Source organism: Phacochoerus africanus, chromosome 12 (assembly GCF_016906955.1).
Source record: "Phacochoerus africanus isolate WHEZ1 chromosome 12, ROS_Pafr_v1, whole genome shotgun sequence".
In the NCBI taxonomy this organism is placed as follows: Eukaryota; Metazoa; Chordata; class Mammalia; order Artiodactyla; family Suidae; genus Phacochoerus; species Phacochoerus africanus.
Genome location: NC_062555.1, coordinates 65,190,442 through 65,214,787, shown reverse-complemented (window position 1 = coordinate 65,214,787; position 24,346 = coordinate 65,190,442). Strand labels below are relative to the sequence as shown.

General features: G+C 38.1%; 1 protein-coding gene across 2 annotated transcripts in view; it reads right to left on the bottom strand.

Moving 5' to 3' along the window:
- The window catches only part of UPF2 (UPF2 regulator of nonsense mediated mRNA decay), a 100,162-nt gene that overhangs the window by 72,833 nt on the left and 2,983 nt on the right, over positions 1–24,346 (bottom strand). Inside the window, exons 1-7 of one of the 2 annotated variants that reach the window (XM_047754509.1) lie at positions 24,086–24,253; positions 20,840–21,219; positions 16,565–17,344; positions 5,988–6,148; positions 4,798–4,995; positions 1,457–1,606; positions 270–373 (exon numbers count right to left, since the gene is read on the bottom strand). In XM_047754509.1, coding sequence (XP_047610465.1) covers positions 270–373; positions 1,457–1,606; positions 4,798–4,995; positions 5,988–6,148; positions 16,565–17,344; positions 20,840–21,219; positions 24,086–24,250 — 1,938 coding nt within the window. In that variant the 5' untranslated portion in view covers positions 24,251–24,253. Of the gene's footprint in view, positions 1–269; positions 374–1,456; positions 1,607–4,797; positions 4,996–5,987; positions 6,149–16,564; positions 17,345–20,839; positions 21,220–24,085; positions 24,254–24,346 lie in introns of those variants that run through there. The other variant, XM_047754510.1, reaches the window with a different exon arrangement.

Here is a 24,346-nt window from a genome sequence, read left to right as displayed (position 1 = left end):
AAAGAGATTCTTTTTATTTTATTTTATTTTTTTGGTCTTGTGTCTTTCTTTAAGGCCACACCCATGGCATATGGCCGGCAAAATAAGTTCCACCCCCAAACATCTACAAATTGGCTCCAATTGTATGTGTTTAATTTTGGATTCCCATATAAGATCCCATTTGAAGAAATGGTTCATCTATGGCCAAAGCAGTTCAAAAACCACAGTCATTTGTAATTAGAGCAATCCTACAAGGTCTATGCACTTGTCAAAGTTACCGAAAAGCATACCTTGTCTATGAGATCACGGTTGACACAGTTGGGCAATTGCTGGAGGAAAGCATCAACTATGAGCTTGAGATGAGATCCAGTGCTGGCTTCTTCATCCTCTTGTTCTAACATAAAATTAGTTTTTAAATAGGTTTTAAAAATACACAGACAATATAAGAATGCAAACATCCAATAATAAGTTATTTATGACATAGATAATCTAGAGCACTTTTCTCACTTATGAAAAAATAAAGCATTTTTTTTGAGATATTACCCTGGAATGTTTGAGTATCTCTAGAATCAGAACCCTATATCACTACCGTCTTTCAGTGATCAGCTATAAAAAGGCAAACTTGGAGTTCCCATCGTGGCTCAGTGGTTAGCGAAACCAACTACCATCAATGATGATGCGGATTCAATCCCTGGCCTCGCTCAGTGGGTTAAGGATCTAGCATTGCTGTGAGCTGTGGTGTAGGTGGCAGATGTGGCTTGGATCCCGAGTAGCTGTGGCTGTGGTGTAGGCCAGAAGACGTAGCTTTGATCAGACTCCTAGCCTGGGAACCTCCATACGCCATGAGTGCAGCCCTAAAAAAACCAAAAGACCAAAAAAAAAAAAGGCAACATTTTACATGAAGTACAAAATCTAAATCCTAAGTTGCACGTGGTTCTAGAGTACATCTGTTATTTTCATCTGTCAAGCACCCCTTCTCCCATGTCTTCAAACAACAGTGCGATCACCTGGAAGGTGATCCTTGGCACTCTGATGGGGCAGCCCAGACACCACTCTTGCTCTCAGCCACAGTCAACACGACACAGAACTAGCCAAGTCCCTCCTTGCTGTTTATACACAGACAGTGGGAGAGAACCCCCATTTTCCTCGGATGTCACTAGCTGGTCCGAGCCAGGCGCAGCCTCCTGCCATGCCCCTCCCTTCTTCATGATGTGGAGAGAGCCTCGGCAGTAGTAAACAATTAAGTCCACAGAGAGAAAAGCAATACTGACAGAAGGTAGACTTCTAATAGACTCCTAACTAATAAAGAAACCTGATAGGAAGTACTCAGGAAAAAATTAACAATGTGCTATTTTCAGCACTAAATACATTACTCAATTATAAAGACAGATAAGATTATCACAGATGATATACACAGGCAAGAGCTTTGTGTATAAAAAATAATCAAAAATCGAAAATTTTGGCAGAAGTTTTTTACCTTGTTCATCAAGAAGTTTCTTCGTAAGATCTTCAGCTTCATCTCCACCCTCTAACTCCAACGGATCATCATTAATTTCTAGGTTCTCCAACTCAAGCTCCAAATCATCAGGATTTGGTATCTCCTTATTATCCTTAGGTTCTTTTGCCTCTGTTTAAAAATCAAAAAATATCTCTAAATTAAAACTCATACTGAAATCCTGCTGCAAAAAGTACAGAAGGATTCACAAAATCTGCATCATTTGTCTACACTAGAATCTACACTTACACCTGGCAAGAGATTTAATACATTCAGAGTTTTAAAAATACATTATGCTCACTAAGAGCAAAGACCATGACGTCTTTTCGGTATGCCGTCTGTTCACTGAAGAAATGAATGGATGGAGAGACTGATGAATAAAGACATACATAGCATGAGGATTTGTGATAAAGATGGGAGAAAATAAAGCTGACTAGATCAAGTGGACTCAAATTAAGAAGGATCTAAAACTCTCAAGTTGAGGAATTCAGACTTTGTCTTTGACAGAGTATGTCTTTGGTGGGTGGTCTAGGGCAAGAGATAAAACTGTAATGTGATATGATTTGAAAATTAATCTACTAAAAATATGCAGACTAGATGTAGACATAGAAAGACTAGATGGAGAAAGACCAATTAAGGAAACATCCTTATAATTAGATACCAGGAGTTAGAGGCAACCAAAAACTTCGAGTTGCCAGAAATTGTAGATAAAAAAGAAAGAACTGAACTGGATTTCAGCAAGATTGGCAGTGTTGATAACTGTTGCTGGGTGATAGGTAACTGCCAGTTTACTCTACTAGCCTTACATTTGTGTTTGAAAATCTTCCTAAGTAAAAAGCTAGAAAACCCAAGTTCAAGAATTTATGCTTAAAAGAGTGGTAGAATTACAGCATAAATGACTAAAATTCCAGTTGACCCTTGGAATAACACAGGTTTGAACTGCCCATGGCCACCTACACACAGATTTTTCTCAACAGCAAACACCACGGTACCACATGATCCACAGTCTGGGTGAATTCACTGGCATGCAGAATTATGAATGTGCACAGCCAACTACAGGACTGACTGTAAATTGTGCTCAGATTTTCCACTGCACAGAGGGTGGCGCCCCAACCCCCACCTTGTTCAAGGGTCAAATGCATTACATTTCTCAGCCCCATCTTCTCTGACAGTTCCTGATCTCATAATCTCTGCACTGAAAGTGGAAATGTTTTACTGATACAGGATGCCATAACGTATTTGGAAGAATCAAAGCTCTAGTATGGTTTGGCTTTGCTACCTCTAAATGGAGACAGACCATTTTCTCATTTATTCATCCTTTCATTCAAACAACATTTTTTTTTCCTTTTTTGGCTGCCTCATGGCATATGGAGTTCCAGACCAGTGATCAGATCCAAGCTGCAGTTACAACCTATGCCACAGATGTAGCAATGCCAGATTCCTTCACCCCCAGTGCCAGGCCGGGATTAAATCCGTGTCCAGGCACTCCAGGAAGCCTGCCAATTCCATTGTACCACAGCAGGAACTCCCCAGTCAATATTTAAATTCCTACTACATGCTAGGCACTAAGGATATAACTTTGTAACAGACAAAACTTCTGTGTATATGGAGCAAACATTCACTCCCCAGCATTCCCTGATGTCTATCAAAAATCCAGCATTTACTGATTAGCTGTTGAACGTTCCTAGAAGAACTTAAGATGTGACCCTGCGCCGAAGACATGTACACTCTACTGAGGGAATCAAACTAGAATGCATGAAGGAGTCAAGTAGGATATGGTGAGGAGAGAAAACAGCAACGTACGAAGGCCAAGAGGCAAGAAGACTGGCCTACTGCAGAGGCTAAAATGGAGAGACAAAGTAAGGGTAATGTGTTCTGAGCCCTGTAAGGGAGGCTAGGCCATGCTATGGTGTTTGGAGGGTTGGGGTATTTCAAACTTACAATGGGTATTTTGGGATATAACCCCATCATAAGCAGAGGGAGATCTATATACAGTAGCCCAGGCTAAGAGGTGAGATGGTTTAGATTAGAAAAGTAGCAATAAAGATAAATCAAATCTGAGATATATCTAAGAGGTTGGATTAACCATAAGCAGACTTGGTTACTAAACAGACTACGCCCTTCTCTTCCATCTAACTCTGAGAAACACTGACAGCCAAAAGAGCAAATGAAAGTGGAAGCCCAAGATAAGAACAAGAAAATCCAGGAAGGTTTGGTACCACAAAAGCCATGGGGAAAAGAAATGCTCCAAGAGGAAAGCAGCAAGTTGAGTTGAATGGTTTTAGAGATCCAACAAGACAAAGACTGGAAGCTGCCCACATGACATAGTGACACGAAGGTGACTGGAAATTTAGGCAAAAGCGGTTTCAGGTAAAGGTAGGGCTGAAGCGAGATTACAGTACACTCAAGAATGAGGAGACAAGAAAGTAAAGAATCCAGATACAGCCAATTTCCTCAGGAGGAATGCTTAACAAAGAGATAGGACAGTAGCTGGAAAAGGACAGGAGGCCCAGGGGGTTTCTGAGTACTCACGATTTGCTTTGATTTGTTTTTTAAAGGATCCAGTAAAGAGGAGAGGGAAAGACTGATTGTTATTAAGACATAGCAAAAGGAAAATGGATGGATATCCTCTTGTTCACTTCTACAATTTGGCAGAATTCCCTTTAGAAAATATGTAACTGGTGTTCAGGACCCCCACTCTATTAATGATCACAAAGCTTCTGACTTCTCTAAAGTAACTTCCTCACAAAGAGTTAAGGATTATCTAGCCTAGAAAGAGCTTCCTTCCCTAACAATCCAACTGGGGGAAATGCAGATCTTACCAAGATTTCACATGAATTAATCACATTATAAATAAACATTTTCAAATTGTTTCACATTAATTTAAATGTTTATCAATCTTTCATGCTCCATTCCATATTATTCTGTCATTCATTTTATAAACCAAATGACTCAAAGTTAGTATTACATAACTAGTAGCTAAAAAAAAACTTTTTTTTTTTTGTCTTTTTCTTGAGCCGCTCCCACGGCACATGGAGGTTCCCAGGCTAGGGGTCCAATCGGAGCTGTAGCTGCCAGCCTACGCCAGAGCCACAGCAACACGGGATCCGAGCCGCGTCTGCGACCTACACCACAGCTCACGGCAATGCTGGATCCTCAACCCACTGAGCGAGGCCAGGGATCAAACCTGCAACCTCATGGTGCCTAGTCGGATTCGTTAACCACTGCGCCACAATGGGAACTCCTAAAAAAAATTTTTTTACAAATATTATTTTGAACTAATTTTTATTGCACTTAATAAAAAATCTGTCCTCCAGAATTACCTTTGGAATCATCCTTGTTGGACTCTTTATTCAGACAACTTTTTTCATTATCTTTAAATAAGATGGCTGGAACAAAAGCTTTCAAATCAATGAGGTTCTCATAAAAATTCCGAGCATCTTCGTCTTCCCATATACCACCTTCCAGGTCATATTCTCCAGGTTTACCAGGTGTAAATATGTCAATTCCAGGCCCATGCTCTACAATAAAACCAATCACATGGAATTAAAATAAATGAATCTTGAGTGTTTCAATTGAAAGAAGCTTCTTCAATCAACAAGCACTCTGGACTATTTATGTAACCATCTTTACCATCAGATCACAAACTCTGTTTTAAGTAAAGCTCTAAACCAAACAGACTGGAGTAAAACCTAGGATAAAGAAGCTCTTCTCTTAAATGTTTTAAGCAATGGATATGAGATTAAGTAGCCATTTAATATATTAGGCCTTCCTTCATGAATCTTAAAACCAAAATAAGAAATATGTAAGCCTGGCCATTCCTAAAACTTAAAAGTCCTAAAAGCTCCCACCTCCCTCACAAAGAATTTTTTTAAGACTCCCAACCCTCTGTACTACTTATATCACAGTTATCTTCAAAAGTAGACCATAAGCCCTTAAGAACCATCCTCCTTTTGAAATAAAACTTGGTATAATGCAGACTGCCTCAAATGGTCAATTGATAAATAACTGGAAAGAGGGTAAAGAACCATGAAGAAATACAGATATTTCAGTAGAGGGTGGAAAGCCAGATATATTTACAAACACACACACATACACACTGAGTCTACCTTTACATACAATTATAGATTCTTAAATTCAGAACACTAAAAGTTTAATTAACTTCTGGAATTCCCATTGTGGCACAATGGAAACAAATCCAACTAGTATCCATGAGGATCCAGGTTCAATCGCTGACCTCGCTCAGTGGGTTGGTGACCCAGCATTGCTGTGAGCTGTGGTGCAGGTTGTAGATGCGGCTTGGATCACGAGTTGCTATGGCTGTGGTGTATGCAGGCAGCTGCAACTCTGATTGGGCCCCTAGCCTGGGAACCTTCATATGCCACAGGTGTGGCCCTAAAAAGCAAAACAAACAAAAACGCCATCCATATTCAATAATACACATCTGACAAGATACAAGTAATTAGTGCTTACTAAAATAATCATGATATATTTTTTTTTAAGGATATCTTACCTTCCGGTGTTGGTTTGTCTTGAGGAAGATCTGGCATATTTTCATCCAAAAGGTCTGCTAAGGATTGAGAATTTGCCAGCAGCTTCTGATAAGACATAGCAAATTCCTCATATTGTTTATGTCTATCTTCACTTAGCTCCCCTTTAGAATGGAGAATACGCCTATAAACAAATGAAATAATCTGATAATCTTACCAAAGCAGATGAGATAATGTATTATTACACTGGGAATGTTCCATGAAATTTGATTTTATCACACAATCTTATTAACAACCTTCAACAACTTATTAATACTTAACATTTCCAAGATATATCTGCAAATTAAAACTTATGTTATCAGATTCACCTAAACAACTAAAAATTTTTATACAATTAAATTTTAACATTGGTTCTTTAGAAAATATGAAGAGCGATTAACAATTATGCCTGCAGATAAATGAAAAAGAAATAAATTTTAAAAAGAACAATTATGTCTGCAGAAATACAAAATTCAATAATATGCCACTAAATAATTTTTAGTATTTTGTCACAGCCATATTCCCCTCAGACATACAAATTAATTTTCAAAAGCAACAGGTTACAAAATCAATACCTTTAAACTTATGAATATGATTTGAGATCATGAAAAAGCCTACATCTTCCCTGCAGTCAATTCTCACTCTACTGTGCAAGTACTTGTTATTTATCTATTTAACAAATATTAACTGAGCAATCCACTCAAACAAAGCCAGGCCACCGGAGGAGCAGAGGACACAGGTTTTCTTCTATTCTGCAAACAGTTCACTAATAAGCCATCCATAATTAGAAATGTAAAACTAATAAAATGTTTTTTTTAATTTTCAAACTGTACAGAATCAAGTAAAAATTTTACTATATTAGTATAGATGACTAAAATGTCTACAGGTGGACCCAATTTTTCTATAACTAAATATTTATGTAGTAAACATCTGGAATTTTTAAACCATTATTAATGCAAATTCAATATGGATTTCAAAAAGTCAATCATAAATTATAAATTCAGCCATTAAGTTTGTTTGTTTTTTTTTTTTTTTGGTCTTTTTGCCTTTTGTAGGGCCACCTCCCTCAGCATATGGAGGTTCCCAGGCTAGGGTCTAACTGGAGCTATAGACTCCGGCCTACACCAGAGCCACAGCAACTTGGGATCTAAGCAGAGTCTGCAACATACACCACAGCTCACAGCAATGCCAGATCCTTAACTCTCTGAGCAAGGCTAGGGATTGAACCCACAACCTCATGGTTCCTAGTCGGATTCATTAACCACTGCGCCAAAATGGGAACTCCAGCCATTAAGTATTTTTGTTCCTTGTTTTGGGTTTTTTTGTGAACAATGAAGAAAATTAGTTCAAGGTTTTTTTGGTGTTATCTTCTTAAAAGTTATAAAAAAGAAGCAGAAAATCCATGACTAAACTTATTTATCCCTGCTTATCTGGAACAATTTCCAAGCTTTCCAATCTTAGCCCACTCCTATTCACATAAACCTTCATTTAAATGCTACACCATTTTAAATTTCATCATGTTCTATTTTATAAATATCAGTTCCCATTTACAAGCACAAGATAAATCAACACATTACTATTCATTAAATCCAAATCTTTTTTCCCCAAATCTGGCCTATTAGGGTCTAAAGTAAGAAAATTTCACTCATTTTCTTGTAATTTAATTATACATTACACAATATCATTCTACAAACATATTAGTAAAATGCCAAGATAGATTAACCATTATCCAAGCTAAAACGTATTCCTCAAAAAGCACTGTCATTAAAGAGCAGTTTCTTTTTCTCTCCAAATATTTCAGACTAAATTTACAGGCAAAAACGAAATTTCAATAAGTTTTATGAATAAATTTTTAAAATTAAAACAAAAATTTAAGCATTTAAAAACATTTAAGTCATGAAAGGAATGACTGCCATTACTGTGAGCTTGTTAGAACTTTTAATTAGAAGTTATGTCATTTTTGGGAGTTCCCGTCGTGGCGCAGTGGTTAACAAATCCGACTAGGAACCATGAGGTTGCGAGTTCGGTCCCTGCCCTTGCTCAGTGGGTTAACGATCCGGCGTTGCCGTGAGCTGTGGTGTAGGTTGCGGCTCGGATCCTGTGTTGCTGTGGCTCTGGCGTAGGCCGGTGGCTACAGCTCCGATTCGACCCCTAGCCTGGGAACCTCCATATGCCGTGGGAGCGGCCCAAAGAGATAGCAAAAAGACAAAAAAAAAAAAAAAAGAAGTTATGTCATTTTTGGACAGTGGCGCAGCGGAAACAAATCCAACTAGGAACCATGAGGTTGCAGGTTCAATCCCTGGCCTTGCTCAGTGGGTTATGGATCTGGTGTTGCCATAAGCTATGCTGTAGGTCGCAGACGAGGCTCAGATCCAGCATTGCTGTGGCCGTGGTGTGTGTGGCAGCTGTAGCTCCAATGCGACCCCTAGCCTAGGAACTTCCATATGCCGAGGGTGCAGACCTAAAAAGAAAAAAAAAAAAAAAGTTATGTCACTTTTGAAGTTAAAAAAAAAAAACATTAAAATTAAATGATTTTAATAATTAATACTCAAAAGCAGGCTACTCTAAAATATTCTGTAATTAGAAATTGCTATCAAAAAAACTTAAGAGTTTATTCAGAAGCAAATCATGTTAAAAAAGTGGGGGGAAAAAAGCTTAGCTTTTGGTTGGTTTTCTAATCAAATCTTATACTACACAAATCTTATACTACACAGAAAACAATACAGGATACCAATGAAATAGCATTCGAAGAGTTCTGTTATACACAAAATTTATACAGTCATACAGTTTCCTTGACCATTTTTAAATACACATTTCCTAAACATCTGACTAAACCCACAGAATACAGTTAAGACTACAGACTTCAAGCAGAGAAAAAACCCATCATAGGTGCCTGAACATTCAAAATCCTTAGAATCATTCAGAGGTTCTAAAGAAATTTAAATGAAAACAATTTTTAATGAGTGTACTATAATGTCAGGGTTTTTTATATAAATTTATGAGGTCCACAGGAAAAATTTCCAGTTTGGTTAAATTTTTAAAAGACCTGTAAGAGCAGATGAAACATACACAGCACATTTGACCCAGAGTACCTTTTCTGCACATCAGTGTAAATCTCACCAAAATTTCTTATGTGAATTCCATAGGAATATATCACTAAGCAAAACCAAGCTGAAGATAAGATTCACCACATATTATTTTAATTACAATCTCTTCAGAAGCACCTCTATTACAGAAAGTTGAAGACATTCTTTTGAGATTGTCATAATTAGAGGTCTGCAAACTTCTTCTGCAAAGGGCCAGATAATAAATATTTTAAGCTTTGCAGACCATATGGTCTTTGCTGCAATTACTCAACTTTGTCCATATAGCAAAAAAGCAGCCAGACAGTATGTAAACAAATGAGTGTGACTATGTTCCAATAAAACTTTATTTATGGACACCAAAATTTGAACTTTGCATAATTTTAATATTTCACAAAATATCCCTCTTTTGATTCTCCTCAACCATTTAAAAAGGTAAAGACCATTCTTAGCTCACCAGCTATACAAAAATAAGTGGTGGGCCTAATCTGACCCACAGGCCATAGTTTGCCATCCCTCTCATAACTGAGATAACTGAGTATCACGTTAAATATATAATTTTATAAACAAGTTCACTCCCTCTCGTGCTATCACTGCACTAGGGAGGTACTGGTATCATTTTAAAGACATAAACAGTAAAAAATAAAAACAAAACTAATTCCAAGTCTTATTCACTGAAATAAAACATAAGAGGAGTTCCTGCACAACAGGATCACCGGTGTCTCTGGAGCACTGGGATGACAATTCCATCCCTGGCCCAGCACAGTGGGTTAAGGAGCTGGTGCTGCCACACTGTGGCTTGGATCTGATCCCTGGCCTAGGAACTCCATGTGCAACAGGGCAGCCCAAGGGGTGGGGGGTTAGACCTCCTTCATTCAATACATGAGACATCACTACCTGGAAGCACCTCTAAGGTATCAAGTACATCCATGTTTGATTTCTGAAGTGTTTTAAATATTGTATTTCATATTGATTTAATATTGTCAAACTGACAAAATCCCCAACAGTTCATTGTGGAATCAAGCATTACATCTTATAAATAAGAACAGCCATAAATGCCGCAAAAATTCGAGTATTGAGATATTTTTCTTTTTTCTATTTTTTCATTTTTACTGTTATTGCCTTTCTTGCTATTTCTTTTATTTTGTACAGTGTTTACTGTTCTGTATTGTTTCTAAAATGATTTCTTTAAAATAAAGCTATGAAAGTTTAAAAAGTCTTACAAACTTTCAAAATCATGAAAAAAGCACAAAGAGAAGTTCTTATTCAAAAATCTTTCTGGGAGTTTCTACTATGGCACAGTGAGTTAAGAACCTGACCATGTCTCAGGTCACTGCAGAGGCATGGATTCAATCCCCAGCCCAGCAGAGTGGGTGCTGCCACAGCTGTGGCTCAATTCAATCCCTGGCCAGGAATTTCCATATGCCACAGGTGCAGCCACTGGAAAAAAAACAACTTTCTGAAGGATTGAGCAGGCAATATACTACTAACAGCAAACTAACATTTACTGAATACTTACAATGTGTCAAATACTGTTATTAAATGCTTTTAAACATATGAATTCACTGCATTGTTCACATTTACCCCAGAGGTAAAGTACTGTTATTCCATTCTACAGAAGAGAAAATCAAAGCACAGAAATGTGAGGTAACTTGTTACAGAATGAGTAAATGACATCTAAAACTTAAACCCCAGAGTTCTCATCATGGCTCAGTGGTTAATGAACCTGACTAGCATCCATGAGGACAAAGGTTCAATCCCTGACCTTGCTCAGCTGCTGTGAGCTGTGGTATAAAACAAAGACGCGGCTCAGATCCCATGTTGCTGTGGCTGTGGCATAGGCTAGCAGCTGTAGCTGATTCGACCCCTAGCCTGGGAACCTCCATATGCCATGAGTGCAGCACTAACAACACACACACACACAAAACTTAAACCCAGGTAGTCTGGCTCCAGAGTCCATTCTCATAACTACTGGACTGCATACTGATTCTGAAATTAAAGTAAAATGATTCACTTGGTACCCTATACTGAATTAGAATGTTTCTCAAATGCAAACATCAAATGCAAGACTTCCCACATAGAGGTGCTTGTTCTCTATCCTCTTATGGGTCCTTCTTTCATTTGGGTTTGACTTTGTAAGTCCTGAGTAACTAATGTGTTTATTAGACACTTTTAAAAACAAGTACTAAAGGGAGTTCCCATTGTGGCTCAGCAATAACGAACACAAATAGTAGCCATGAGGTTGTCGGTTCGACCCCTGGCCTCGCTCAATGGGTTAAGGATCCGGCATTGCCATGAGGTATGGTGCAGGTCGCCGGTGCAGCTCAGATCTGGTGTTGCTGTGGCGTAGGCCGGCAGCAATAGCTGATTCAATCCCTAGCCTGGGAACTTCAATATTCTGCAGGTGCAGCCCTAAAAAGCAAAAACAAGTACTAAATGCAGATGAAGACAAGTACTATGGAAGATATGAAAAGCATACTTTGAAGAGGTAAGAGAGAACCTGATTCTGTCATTTGCTGTCCAAATCACAATGGGCAAGCTCTTTAATCCCTAAATCTGACCTAGCACCTTCAAAATGCATGTTTCTTTCAAGAGTACTACAAGGATCAATTAAGATCATACATCTGATTCACTGTATCAATGTAAAAGAGTATTTTCATGAGAAAAAAAATGTCAGAGCCTACTGTAGAAAAGGCAAAAACTTCAATACCATGTATTAATCTTCTACTAGCCAAATTAAAAAAGAAAAAAAATCTTGGAAAGAACCCAGAAAATCCATTTTAGCCTTGTCCTTATGAAGACATAGAAAATAACAGAACATATAGCCAAATCCTGAAAACAACCATGAAAACCTACTAGGTTTCATTTCTCATTTCCTTTAACACCGTTATAGTCTCATGAGAACTTGTATTTTCCGTGGTTTCATTTTAGAACTTGGTTATCAATGTCATATAATCTTGTATGAAAAGCGACTAGAGCATAGTCAAGCATAACTGTGACCACAGATTTACTAACCAGCTATGTCAGTCATTATCTCGAAATTAGAGAACATCTAGGAGACAGTTTTAGGGCGCTTATAAAATTGTTGTCTAAAGTATAACGATATAGTATTTTAACAGTGTCTAAATATTTACAACACAAAACAATCTACCTGTAAAGGTAAGGTACAACTTACCTGGAAGGAACATGAAAAGTAAAAGCAACACTATTTAATTTCAGGTTAATGTCTTTTTAGGTTTCAACATTGTTCAAGTAATGCCTCATGAGTTTGCATTAATAAAAGAAAACTCTCTGGTTTTATAACAAGGGAAAAGCCTACATTCTACCTATATTCTTTTCCCTTACTAAACTTTACATCAAATCATGTACTGCTTCTGGACTGAGCAGACAATCATGAAGATCATAATTCACCAGTATTGAAAAGACAAACTTGCCATCCTTCCCACCAACTAAGAAGAAAAAAAAAAAAATTAAGACACTTGAGAATTATTCAAGCAAGAATTCTGACCTAATATCTAAATTCATAATTTCACTATGGCGGAAGAAATGAATTGTGACATAATTAACATTAAGTTATATCTAATAAAGTTAAATCATTTCTTAAGCCAATTTTTTTTTTTTTTTTGCTTTTTAGGGCTGCACCAGAGGCATATGGAGGTTCCCAGGCTAAAGGTCTAATTGGAACCACAGCTGCTGGCCTACACCACAGCCACAGCAACGCCAGATCCAAGCCTCATCTGCGACCTACACCACAGCTCATAGCAAGTGAGATCCTTAACTCACTGATCGAGGCCAGGGATTGAACCTGCAACCTCATGGCCCCTAGTCGGATTCATTTCCGCTGCACCACGTCGGGAACTCCTTAAGCCAATTTTTATTAAATGCCCCCAAAATACTAAGTAATATTACCTCAATGAGAATATCTCAAAGTACAAGGCATTTCAAGTATAAAGAGCAATGAACGTAATAAAAAGCAAAACTTAGCAAGGAGTAAAGCTACTACTTTAAATTGGTAAAATTAATATTTACACATTTAAAAATATCCGGCAATATTTTTAAATGTATAAATATTAATTTCCCAGATCACTTAACCAAAATGCACTTTAAAAATAAGATTCTGTACTTAAAATAAAAAAGCTTATAAATTCAATTTATTAAAATGCATCCAACCCTAGGGTCAATTGTATTGCTGGCTGACAAGTGGAAATCCTTCAGCTATCTGATATCTATCCACCCAAGTAACCGTAAAAGAACAGCTGAGACTCAACAGGTCTCATTCAGTTATGGTTTTTATTCATACATTACAATATTTTTAAGAAAATACCAGAGGAATAAACCATGATGGAAGATGACATAATTAAGGGAATGTGTGTGTGCGCACACGTGTGTGTGTGTGTGTGTGTGTGTGTATGACTAGGTCAGTTTGCTAGAAATTGGCACACTACAGATCAACTAGAATAAAAATTTTTTTTTTACTTGTTTAAAAAACCATGACTCTATTTTTTTCCAATTAGTTAAATGAATGTTTAAGCATAGACTTTTTTTCAGCCGAACCCGAGGCATGTGGAAGTTTCAGGGCCAGGGATCGAACCCGCTCCACAGCCTCAGCAGCATCCAGATTCTTATCCCACTGTGCCACAAGTGGATTTCCTAAGTAGAGACTTTGATGAGTACCCACTAACACTTCACAACCTCTAAGCACAGTGCCATCTCCTAAGTTAATTACAATAACCAAGAGCATTTATAATCCTTGGACTGAAAATACAGAGTATTTCACTTTTTTTAAACCATCATTAAAATACTGAATAAAGGCTTAGAGTAATTTAACCATGTATGAATCTTAAATATTCACTAACTTGGCACTTTGATTTCTAGCATTATCTTGCCTAAGAGAAACCTAACTGGGAAAAACAACTAACTGCCTATGATTTATTCCTCTGATGTAGAAAAACCTCAAAGACACCTACCACATAATGACTGGGAAGGACACACTTTTGGAAACTGGTCATTTTAACGGGAATGTACCCTCTTAGAAGTAAGGTGACTAACAGGCCACGTAGAACTCTGCACTAATCCAATTCCTTGTGTCTTCTTTGCTCAGTCAGTCCTTTAAATCTTCACTACAAAGGCTGCTCAAATTGAAGCTATCCTAAGGCACGACTGACTTATTTAGCTGTATGCCAAAGATTCTCACATCCCCCAAATTACTACACCTAACTGGACAGTCTCCTGTGATAAAATGACTGCCACCATGCTAAGGTTAATTTACAGAGTAAATAACCTCCTTTAATAACTACAGGCTAACAGTTCTGTATTTAATGAATAAGAGTTTCTAGGAAAAAGCCACAAAGCTGTGTTCTCAACACTATCCTGTTCAAGGATTTGGCATTACCTCAAGGTGCAGTGTAGTGGAAGACACAGCTCAGATCTGGTGTCACTGTGGCTGTGGTGTAGGCCCACAGCTACAGCTCTGATTTTACCCCTAGCCTGGGAACTTCCATATGCCTTGGGTACAGCCCTACAAAGACAAAAAAGAAACAACTAATGGAACTGTAGGTCACAGGAAGATAAGTAGGCATCCAAACAAATGACCTAAGGTTAGTGAAGTGTCTGGAATCATGGAGCAAACTGAGGGAATCAAAGGTATTCAGCCTGGAGAAGATGAAAGGGAAGCATCCTGGCAGTCTGCATATATTTGAGACATCATGGTATAAAAGAAGAGACATGTCCCATGCCAACGCTTTTCAAACTATCTGCCATAAAGGAATAATTTCTTTCCCAATCAATGTACATCTATAAAATACAGTAATAGCATGGCAATGGAAAATTACTATCAAAATGTCTAAATACTTAGTCTCTCTACTTAACTCACCGTGAACAGGTAAACAGTTCATGGACCCCCACTTTGAGTAGCTTTATTCCAACTAAACCAGAAAAAAGAAGTAAAACAAAAGGAACTACTTTATGGGGAGTTAAATTTCAGCTTGAATTCCTAACAAACAGATGTGTTCAACAGTGGAATGGCTCAGAGCACTAACTTGAGACGTTTGCAGAATAGCTTACACCAGGTAATCTGTAAAATGGATTCCATTTTGCATTGGAAGGATGACCGGATTAAATCATTACAGAATCTCTCTACCTTCTTAACTTCTATGAGGCCAAACACACACACACACAACCCTTTAAAATACCAATTAAAAAGTAATCAAAGCATACTTTCAAAATCAGCTATGATATATTAGGTAGAATATATGGGAAAGGGAAAAGAGTAGAAAAATGACAAAATACTATGTAAATCATAATTAAGAAACCTTAAATATGTGAGAACTATCAATAGAGGACTACTGCTTTCCTTTTTAATCCATTACTGACTCTAGAAACACATTTCAAAGTTGTCTCTTCAATGTTTGAGAGTCATCGCTGTTAAGAAACACGTAACAAGGATCATTTCTTTTAAAAAACATTAAAGAGCACCACTGCTCTTTAAATCCTCACCTGAGTGATCTTCAGCTACCAGGGCTGAGCCAGATTGCCTCTGCACCTACCTACCTACCTATCGACCAAAATGAACTCATGGCATACACTGCTACAGTCTTACCTGGTTAAGTCAATCACCCTCTAGTGGTAATTACTTAAAGGAGTCAGTCCTCTAACTACAAGCTTATAGGCGTTAAGTGTCTCTCGCACATTCACACTTTAAATAGCTGTAAAGCACTCAGCCAAAGGCTGCTCCTTTCTGTACAGCCCTCCTCCAAATCCAACCCTCCATAGAAGGTGATCTAATACCACCAAGTGCATCAACTTCCAGCTCGTTGCCACTGTCTAGGTACAGATGCTACAGGTACAGATGTAGTCTATGGTATCTTATCACAATCAAGGCATCTTCACCACAGGCACACACATTGCTCCTTTAGAATCTGGAATGGATGTCCCCAGAGAAGCCTCCTGTAAATGCACTTTACACAGCTGTACATAAAGAATTTCTCACAGCTACTTTGGTAAACTATTTTCCAAATTTCTTATCTAAAAGATCACTAATGAAAGACTTGTTTTCTTAGAATGAGCAAGTATCAAGAGTAACATCAATAAACTAAAATACAAAACAATGAAAGCAGGACTGTTAAAGAGAGGGAACAGTGAAACAGAGAGAAAAATAATAGCAGATAAGTGACAGAAAAAGAAAATTTATCCCTCATCATTAAAAGTTTTTTAAATCACAGGCAGGTAACAGATCCACAAAGTAAAAATCACCATATACTTGCCGGATTTCTTTTAAAATCAGAGATAAAATCTATTGAAGACTCACATTTAAACATGAGTACTTAGACTGTTACACTGTGAAATTTTCCTGAAATGTTAAGAAATCACCTGCAATGAGCCCTTTTCCACAAGTTCTTTCAGTGGCATGAAGACTTTAAAATTTTTTAAGTATGAGCTCCAAAATAAATTCTCAATTCTGAGAAACAATTGAAAATCACCTGTTTTGTCTCTCAGTATTCTGTAGCTCCCTGTGGTCCCTTTTCAGGTGTTTGGTCAAAGACGTAAAGTACTCTTTTAAAAGATTCTGGAAAGGTTGCTGTTTCTCTGGACTAATTATCTCACTAGGAGGAAAACTCAAATTAAACTTCTCTGCAGCACTCTTTACTTTCCTTGGTACAAGTCCAGCAATATCATCTCCACAATGTCGACAAAAACTAATCACCACAGAAACATGGGTATGGGATTCCCGATCAGCATTAATAATATTTTTTAGCTGTTCATAGATTAAGGAGAGACCTTCCTTGTCGGTGAAAATCCCAACTATTGTCAATTCTGCAATGAAACGCAAATCAGTTCTTAGCTTGGTAATGTTAGGTGTTTTCTCTTCTTTCCTTGCTTCAAAATGTTTTTTCCAAACCTGAAGAAGTGATGGGGCAAAGTCAGCGTAGCGCTGGTGAAAGAGAGAGCATAAGTGCACAGCACAATTCACATCAGATATTTTTAGCTTTGCTTCCACAATGGAAGCTACAGCCTCTGCAATGTATTTGCTTAAATTCAGGCCATTAAAATCATGGGACAAGGAGTCTCTCTGTTGTTCCGTAATAGTTTTTAGTTTCTTGACAAAAGCAGTATTTTTCTTCAAACTTGAGTCTAGTCGGCTGAAGAAATTTTCCTCTGGTCGGTTGTCTGGAGCATTTTGGTTTTTGCTACGAAGTTCCTTCCTTAACTGATGGCGTTCCCAAGCTTCTTGATGAAGCTGGAGGGATTCTTCTTTCTCTCTATAAAAAAACAAACAAGTAAATAAAATACTCTGTCTATTCTGAAGCATCACTGATGAATCCCATAAGAGTAAACGTCAATGAAAAAGTGATCAGATAAGCAACAAGAATCCAAGAGGAACAAAAGATGCAAGAGGTCCCTTCATTACTTTAAAGGCATTTGATAAATGACCTCAGATGATGACAACACAGTCTACTAATAACACAAAAAGTGGAGGGCTCTGAAAAACTAGATTAAAACCCATTCTGGGAGCTCCCATTGTGCTCAGCGGGTTAAGAATCCAACTAGTATTAGTATGCATGAGGATGCAGGTTCAATCCCTGGCCTTGCAGTACACTAAGGATACAGCACTGCCACGAGCTATGGTGTAGATAACAGATGAGGTTCAGATCTGGTATTGCTATGGCTGTAGTATAGGCCAACAGCTGCAGCTCTAATTCAACCCCTAGCCTGGGAACTTCCATTTGCTACAGTCAGCCCTAAAAAGAAAGAAAAAAAAAAACCAAAAAAACAAAAATGGACTGAATCCACATCCTCACGGATACTGGTCAGGTTCTTAACCCTCTGAGCCACAACAGGAACCCCTAAACAAACCTTTTACCTTGCTAGGTGTAGGTCTTAAAAGTCAAGAGTAATTAAGAAAACTTGTAAAGGAGTCAGAACTATATAATAAAAGCCCTTTAATAAGAGGTTAACAGACTAGGTTCATCCTGGAAAAAAAAAATAGGAGTTCCCGTCGTGGCGCGGTGGTTAACGAATCCGACTGGGAAACATGAGGTTGCGCGTTCGGTCCCTGCCCTTGCTCAGTGGGTTAACGATCGGGCGTTGCCGTGAGCTGTGGTGTAGGTTGCAGACGTGGCTCTGGCGTAGGCCGGTGGCTACAGCTCCGATTCAACCCCTAGCCTGGGAACCTCCATATGCCGCGGGAGCGGCCCAAGAAATAGCAAAAAGACCAAAAAAAAAAAAATTAAAAATGAGTCTACCTTTTTAATCTACCATTGAAAAGATGAAACATGTTTAAATTGTAGAAGTAGTAAAATAATTTGGGCAGGAGTGAGAGAGTGGAACAATCTGACTTTGAGGTTTCTGAGATACCAAAATATCTAACTTTAAAATATACATTGCTGGAGCTTGTGTTATGGCACGGTGGGTTAAGGATATGGTGTTGCCACAGCTGGGTCTTGGATTCAATCCCTGACCCAGGAATATGACAAGGATGTTGCCAAAAAAGGGGAAAATTTTTTAATTTAAAAAAATAAAAAATAAGATAAATTTCTAAAAAAGTAGATTTTCATCTTTCTGAGACAACCGTCTCTGAGCTACCCAATAATTCTACGATTTTTTCCACTAAAAGTCGCAATGTGTTAACAGAGCTGCATCTATAACTGGGAATATGGACATGTGAATCTCTCCTGGAAGTCTTCCAGCCACAAAACACAAGGTAGCAGTGAGCATATATGTTAAGAAAGCATATCTCATTACATATATGTATTAAATAACTCAATTATCATCTTTATTTAAAACTGATATAGAATGAATATTAATCTAAGATAGATATATATACATATATATTTACAGGTGAAACAATGTGATGCTTTAAAATACTCCGGGGGGGGGGGGGGGGGGTAATTGTTGATGTAGAGTAGATGGGGAGGGGTGGTAGATTATTCCATTCTATTTTGCATGTTTGAATTTTTATCAGTAAAAAGTTGGGGTTTCACTGCTGTGGCACAGGTTACATCCCTGACCCAGGATCTTCCCTATGCCTCAAATAACAACAAAAAAAGGAACTGGGAGCATTTTCACTATGGCACAATGGGATCAGCGGCATCTCTGCAATGCCAGGATGTAGGTTTGATCCTTGGCTGGGCACAGTGGGTTACAGGATCCCACACTGATGCAGTAGCTTCGGTGTAGGTCACAACTTCAGCTCAGATCTGATCCCTGGCCTAGAAACTCTATATGCCTCAGGGAGGCAAAAAAAAAAAAAACCAAAAAAAAACAACTTGGGGTATTGGCTGCTTTTTTTGTTTTTAAGCTCTTTGTATAGGGGGATGAAAGAACCAACATTACAGTGAAATTAAATATCCTTGTGAATATTTTTTCCTGTCTTTTTAGGGCCACACCCACGGCATATGAAGGTTCCCAGGCTAGGGGTTCAAATGGAGCTGTAGCTGCTGGCCTACACACAGCAATAGCAATGCCAGATCCGAGCCTCATCTGCGACCTACACCATAGCTCACAGCCCAACACCAGATCTTTAACACACTGAGCGAGGCCAGGGAATGAACCCTCGTCCTCATGGATGCTAGTCAGATTTTGTTCTCACTGAGCCATGATGGGAACTCCCATTGTAAATATCTAAAAACTAAAATAGAAAATAAAAAATGTTCAAGAATCATGGTTCTGAATGTTCCAAAACTGAATATCCCACTACTAGTGTCTTTCAGACCTAAGGCTCTAGTTCCTCATTAAAACGGAAGTACTAAAGAACTTTGGTTAAGAAAATAGGTAGCTGAAATATGAAGAGAAGAGCTCAAAAACTATTCAACAACTGTCATTTCTGCTATATCCTGGTAGTCTTCCCTTGATGACTATACTTCATTTTTCATAGTGTATTATATCACTTGCACAAATTTACAAGGTGAAAGTAGATTTAAATAAAGATAAGACTGGGAAGCTGGTTTTTTAGGGTTAACCGCTGAGCCACAATAGGAACTCCATGGGAGGCATTTTGGAATTATGCTCAAGGACAAAGGTTTTAAATTCAGCCCAATTTATGTTCAAATCCCAGCTGCTCTACTATTTACTATGACCTTAGGCAAGTCATTTAACCTTTTGAAGCTTCATTTTCTTAATCTGTAAAATAAGGATCATAAAGCTTACCTCATTAGGATTGCCTTAGAGACATGTACTGATAAAATCAAAGTGCTTGGCACAGAATAAGACAACAAATGGCAGCCATTAAGAACTAAAGATTTTCAACCTGGAAAGATAGCATATTATACCATAATAAAAAGCTTTAAAAAACAAAAACAAAAACAACTCAGATTGCCCTACACCTCAAAAAATATTCATTGAAAATTAGATTATAATTATTTGGAGTTCCCATGCGGCACAATGGGTTAAGAATCTGACTGCAGTGGCTCAGGTTGCTATGCAAGTGCGGGTTCAATCCCCAGCCAGGCACAGGGAGTTAAAGGATCCAGTGTTGCCACAGCTGTGGCTCAGATTCAACCCCTGGTCTGGGAACTTCCATATGTGATGGGTGCAGCCATAAAAATGAAAAAATAAAAAGATTACAATTATTCAAAGAATGAAAGCACTGTAAGCGTGCCCCTAATCAAGTGAAACTAACAGAACAAGTAAATTAAGACACTCCCAACTCTCAAGAAACTGCACCCTGGAAGTTTTATTTCAAATAATCACTGTTTTTCTAAAACATTCCAACCTTCCCATTCCTGCATATCAATAACTAAAATAAACGTTCTTACTTCAACTGGGCAGCCTCTTCTTCCTGCTGACGTTTCACCTGCTCTTCTTGCTTCTTTTTCTCTTCTTCTTCATGTTTCTTTTTTTCTTCTTCCTCTTTTTTCTTTAATTCCTCCTCTGCCTTCACCTTTTCTTCTTCTTTTTTCTTGCGTTCCTTGTCTTCTTTTTTCCTCTTATCTTCTTCTAGTTTCTTCTTCTTATCTTCAGGGACCTTAATAACCTCCTTCTTGACAGTAAGCTTGATCTCGTCTTTTGGCTTCTCCCTGCTGCTCACTGGCCGCCTTTCACTGCAGTCTTTTTCTTTGTTGTTTAGTAAAGATTCTTTTTCTTCCATACTTGCTGGCTTTTTGCGCTCAGCTGGCATTATGTTACCCAGGACAATCTGTAAGAGTAAAAGAATGTTAGCATTGTAGATGCAGTGACTTTTTTTAGTGATGTGACACTATTTTGTTAAGTAAAGCATATTAATGCAACTTAGCAACTGTAAGAGATTAAATAAAATATATGCAAAATGAATACTACTTCTGGGATAAAATAATTCACTGGTCATAGTCCATATTCTATCATTATTAGTTATGCCTGTGTCTAAGTACTTTTTTTCTTTTTACTTTTATTTAGGAAAAATTCAAACACAGAAGTAGAGAGCACAATATAAGCAACTTCCATGTGCCCATTACCTAGATTCAATCACTATCAACTTCAAACCAACATAACATTTAATCATAAATACTTCAGATGTATCTGAGAACATTCTGAATCAGTTTTAACTCCCACATTTCACAACCATTAAGAAATGCTAGGAATTCCCACTGTGGCACAAGGGATCAGTGGCATCTCTGCAGCACCAGAACCAGAATGTAGGTTCAATCCCCCCACTCAGTGGGTTAAAGGATCCAGTGCTGCCACAGCCAGATTGCAACTGGAGCTGGGATCTGATCCCTGGTGCCAGAAACTCCACATGCTGAGGAGCCACCAAAAGGGGCGGGGGAGTGAAAAGAAAAGAAAAAAAAAAGAAAAAGAAAGAAAAGCTAGTGACACTATTTTTTACAATATTAAATACAAGCATTTAAGGGGGAGCATAAACAAGCTATTGCCTCCTATAAAGCATCTAACAAAATGGACAGGATAGAAATTTCACCTCACTGCTCTAACCTTATAGGACTTTCAAATACAAAAACTGTTATTATCCCAAATTAGACTACATTTTCCATCTCTTTATTAGTATTAGTCAAAATTAATTTATAAACAAACATAACGATGACTATAAAAATCTGCATATTGTGTTCTATATCTGCCAATACAAGAGCCACCAGCCCAGGGTTTCTGAGCTTTGGAACTACTGATATTTGGGGCAAGACAATCCTTTGAGTGGGGAGGAGGGGGGCGTGCTTCTGAGCACTGTACAAAGTTGAAATGCTGCATCCCTGCCTTCTATACAATAAATGCCAGTAGAACCTCCCAAATTTTAAAAACCAAAAATTACTCCACACACGGCCAAATGTTCCCTGAAAACCACTGCAATAGCCACATGTGGCAACTTACACTGTGAATTAACTAAACAGAATGTGAAATTCAGCAATCTAGTCACTACTCATGTTTCAAGTGCTCAATTCCACATGTGGCTAGTGTAACATCAGACAGTGCAGGTATAGAACATTTTCATCATCACAGAAAGTTCTGTTGGATAGCACTGGTCTACAGGCTCCATATAGTTAACTGGAAATAAATTCTAGAACAAAAAAATGTACTCTCCAGCAAAATTCATGATTTTCTTTTCTAAAAATATATCTCTATTTAGAACTTAATGTTCTAATTTCTTCTATGGACAGCATTTCATGTTTTAACTCCTAAATCACTGAAAACTGTACACAAGAAAATCAAAATACTTTCCATTTAAGAAATATAGGATTACTTAAACTACCTAGTTTTTTTAGTAAAAGCTAAAAGCAAGCACAGTATTTTCAAATACAGGCATTAAATTACCCCAATAAAAACTAGGTCAGCAAACAAAACATCTGCAACAATAAATATTTTATAAACACAAAGCATTTATTTCAGTATTTAATAAAGTATTATCACAGAAAGACAATCTAGGTCCAGAGAAGCACTTTCAGCATTTCCCAAGGCACACGTCATAGTACCTTCTCCTGACCACCTCATCCCCCTCCACTTCTGTGACCTATGCATTCATTTTGACAATGACACCCAAAGGCTTTAGTTAACAGCACTGATGGAACTTGAACAAAAAAAGCTGTTAATCCTGTTTAAACAATCATTAAAATATGTAAGGGCATAACTACTTGCTTATGTGGCAAGATGATGTTAATACTTGCATTATCTGGGAAGTGTAGTTATCAGTTTCTCATGCAGCTTCAATTAAATACCCTGGAGTTCCTGTCGTGGCACAGTGGTTAACGAATCCGACTAGGAACCATGAGGTTGCGGGTTCGGTCCCTGCCCTTGCTCAGTGGGTTAACGATCCGGCGTTGCCGTGAGCTGTGGTGTAGGTTGCAGACGCGGCTCGGATCCCGCGTTGCTGTGGCTCTGGCGTAGGCCAGTGTTTACAGCTCCGATTCAACCCCTAGCCTGGGAATCTCCATATGCCGCGGGAGCGGCCCAAGAAATAGCAACAACAATAACAACAACAACAAAAAAAAGACAAAAAAAATACCCGCCTTTGCCTTAAAGCAAGCCAACTGTCTAGAGGCAACACAAATAGCTACTACTCACTGGTACCACAGTAAACATCTCACATTATCTCATTTAATACTAAAATCTTTATGAGGTGGGTATTATTTTCCCTATTTTATAAATGAGTAAACTGAGACACAACCAAGTAACTTGACCAACACCTCCACAGCTGGTGACAGAGCTAGAAACTGAACTCATCCTTCTAACTAACATTATTAAAAACCTCGAGCGTATGAAACTGTCAGTTGGAAAACCTGCTCATAGATACTGACTACAACAAATCACAGAATTATGTATCTCAGAATAGAAAGAGTCTCTGATAATGGCAAAGCAGTTTTTACACTGTTTTAACTTTAGTCACAGTCCAGCTAAAATATTGGGGACGAGGTAATTCCTAAGGTAACAAGACAATCTTCACTTAGGGATATTTGTAATTATGTGCAAATAATAATAATAATGTTTGTAAAAAATTTGTATTTTCTGATGTCTAGCAGCAACACACAACATTTCAGCTGATACAAGAAAGTACAGTTCTCAGAATACAGAAAGAATAGCACCAGGGGTTCCGGCCGTAGCACAATAGGATCAGCAGCATCTTGGGAGCACTGGGACACAGCTTCAATCCCTGGCTCCACACTGTGGGAAAAGGATTCGATGTTACCGGAGCTGCAGCTGAGGTCACAACTGTAGCTCAGACCTGATCCCTGGCCCGGGAATGCCATATGCTGAGGGGCAGCCAAAAAAGGGAAGAAAAAAAAAAAAAGAACAGCATTAAAATTTCTATTTGTAATTAATATCTCATTTATGAAGATGAAATT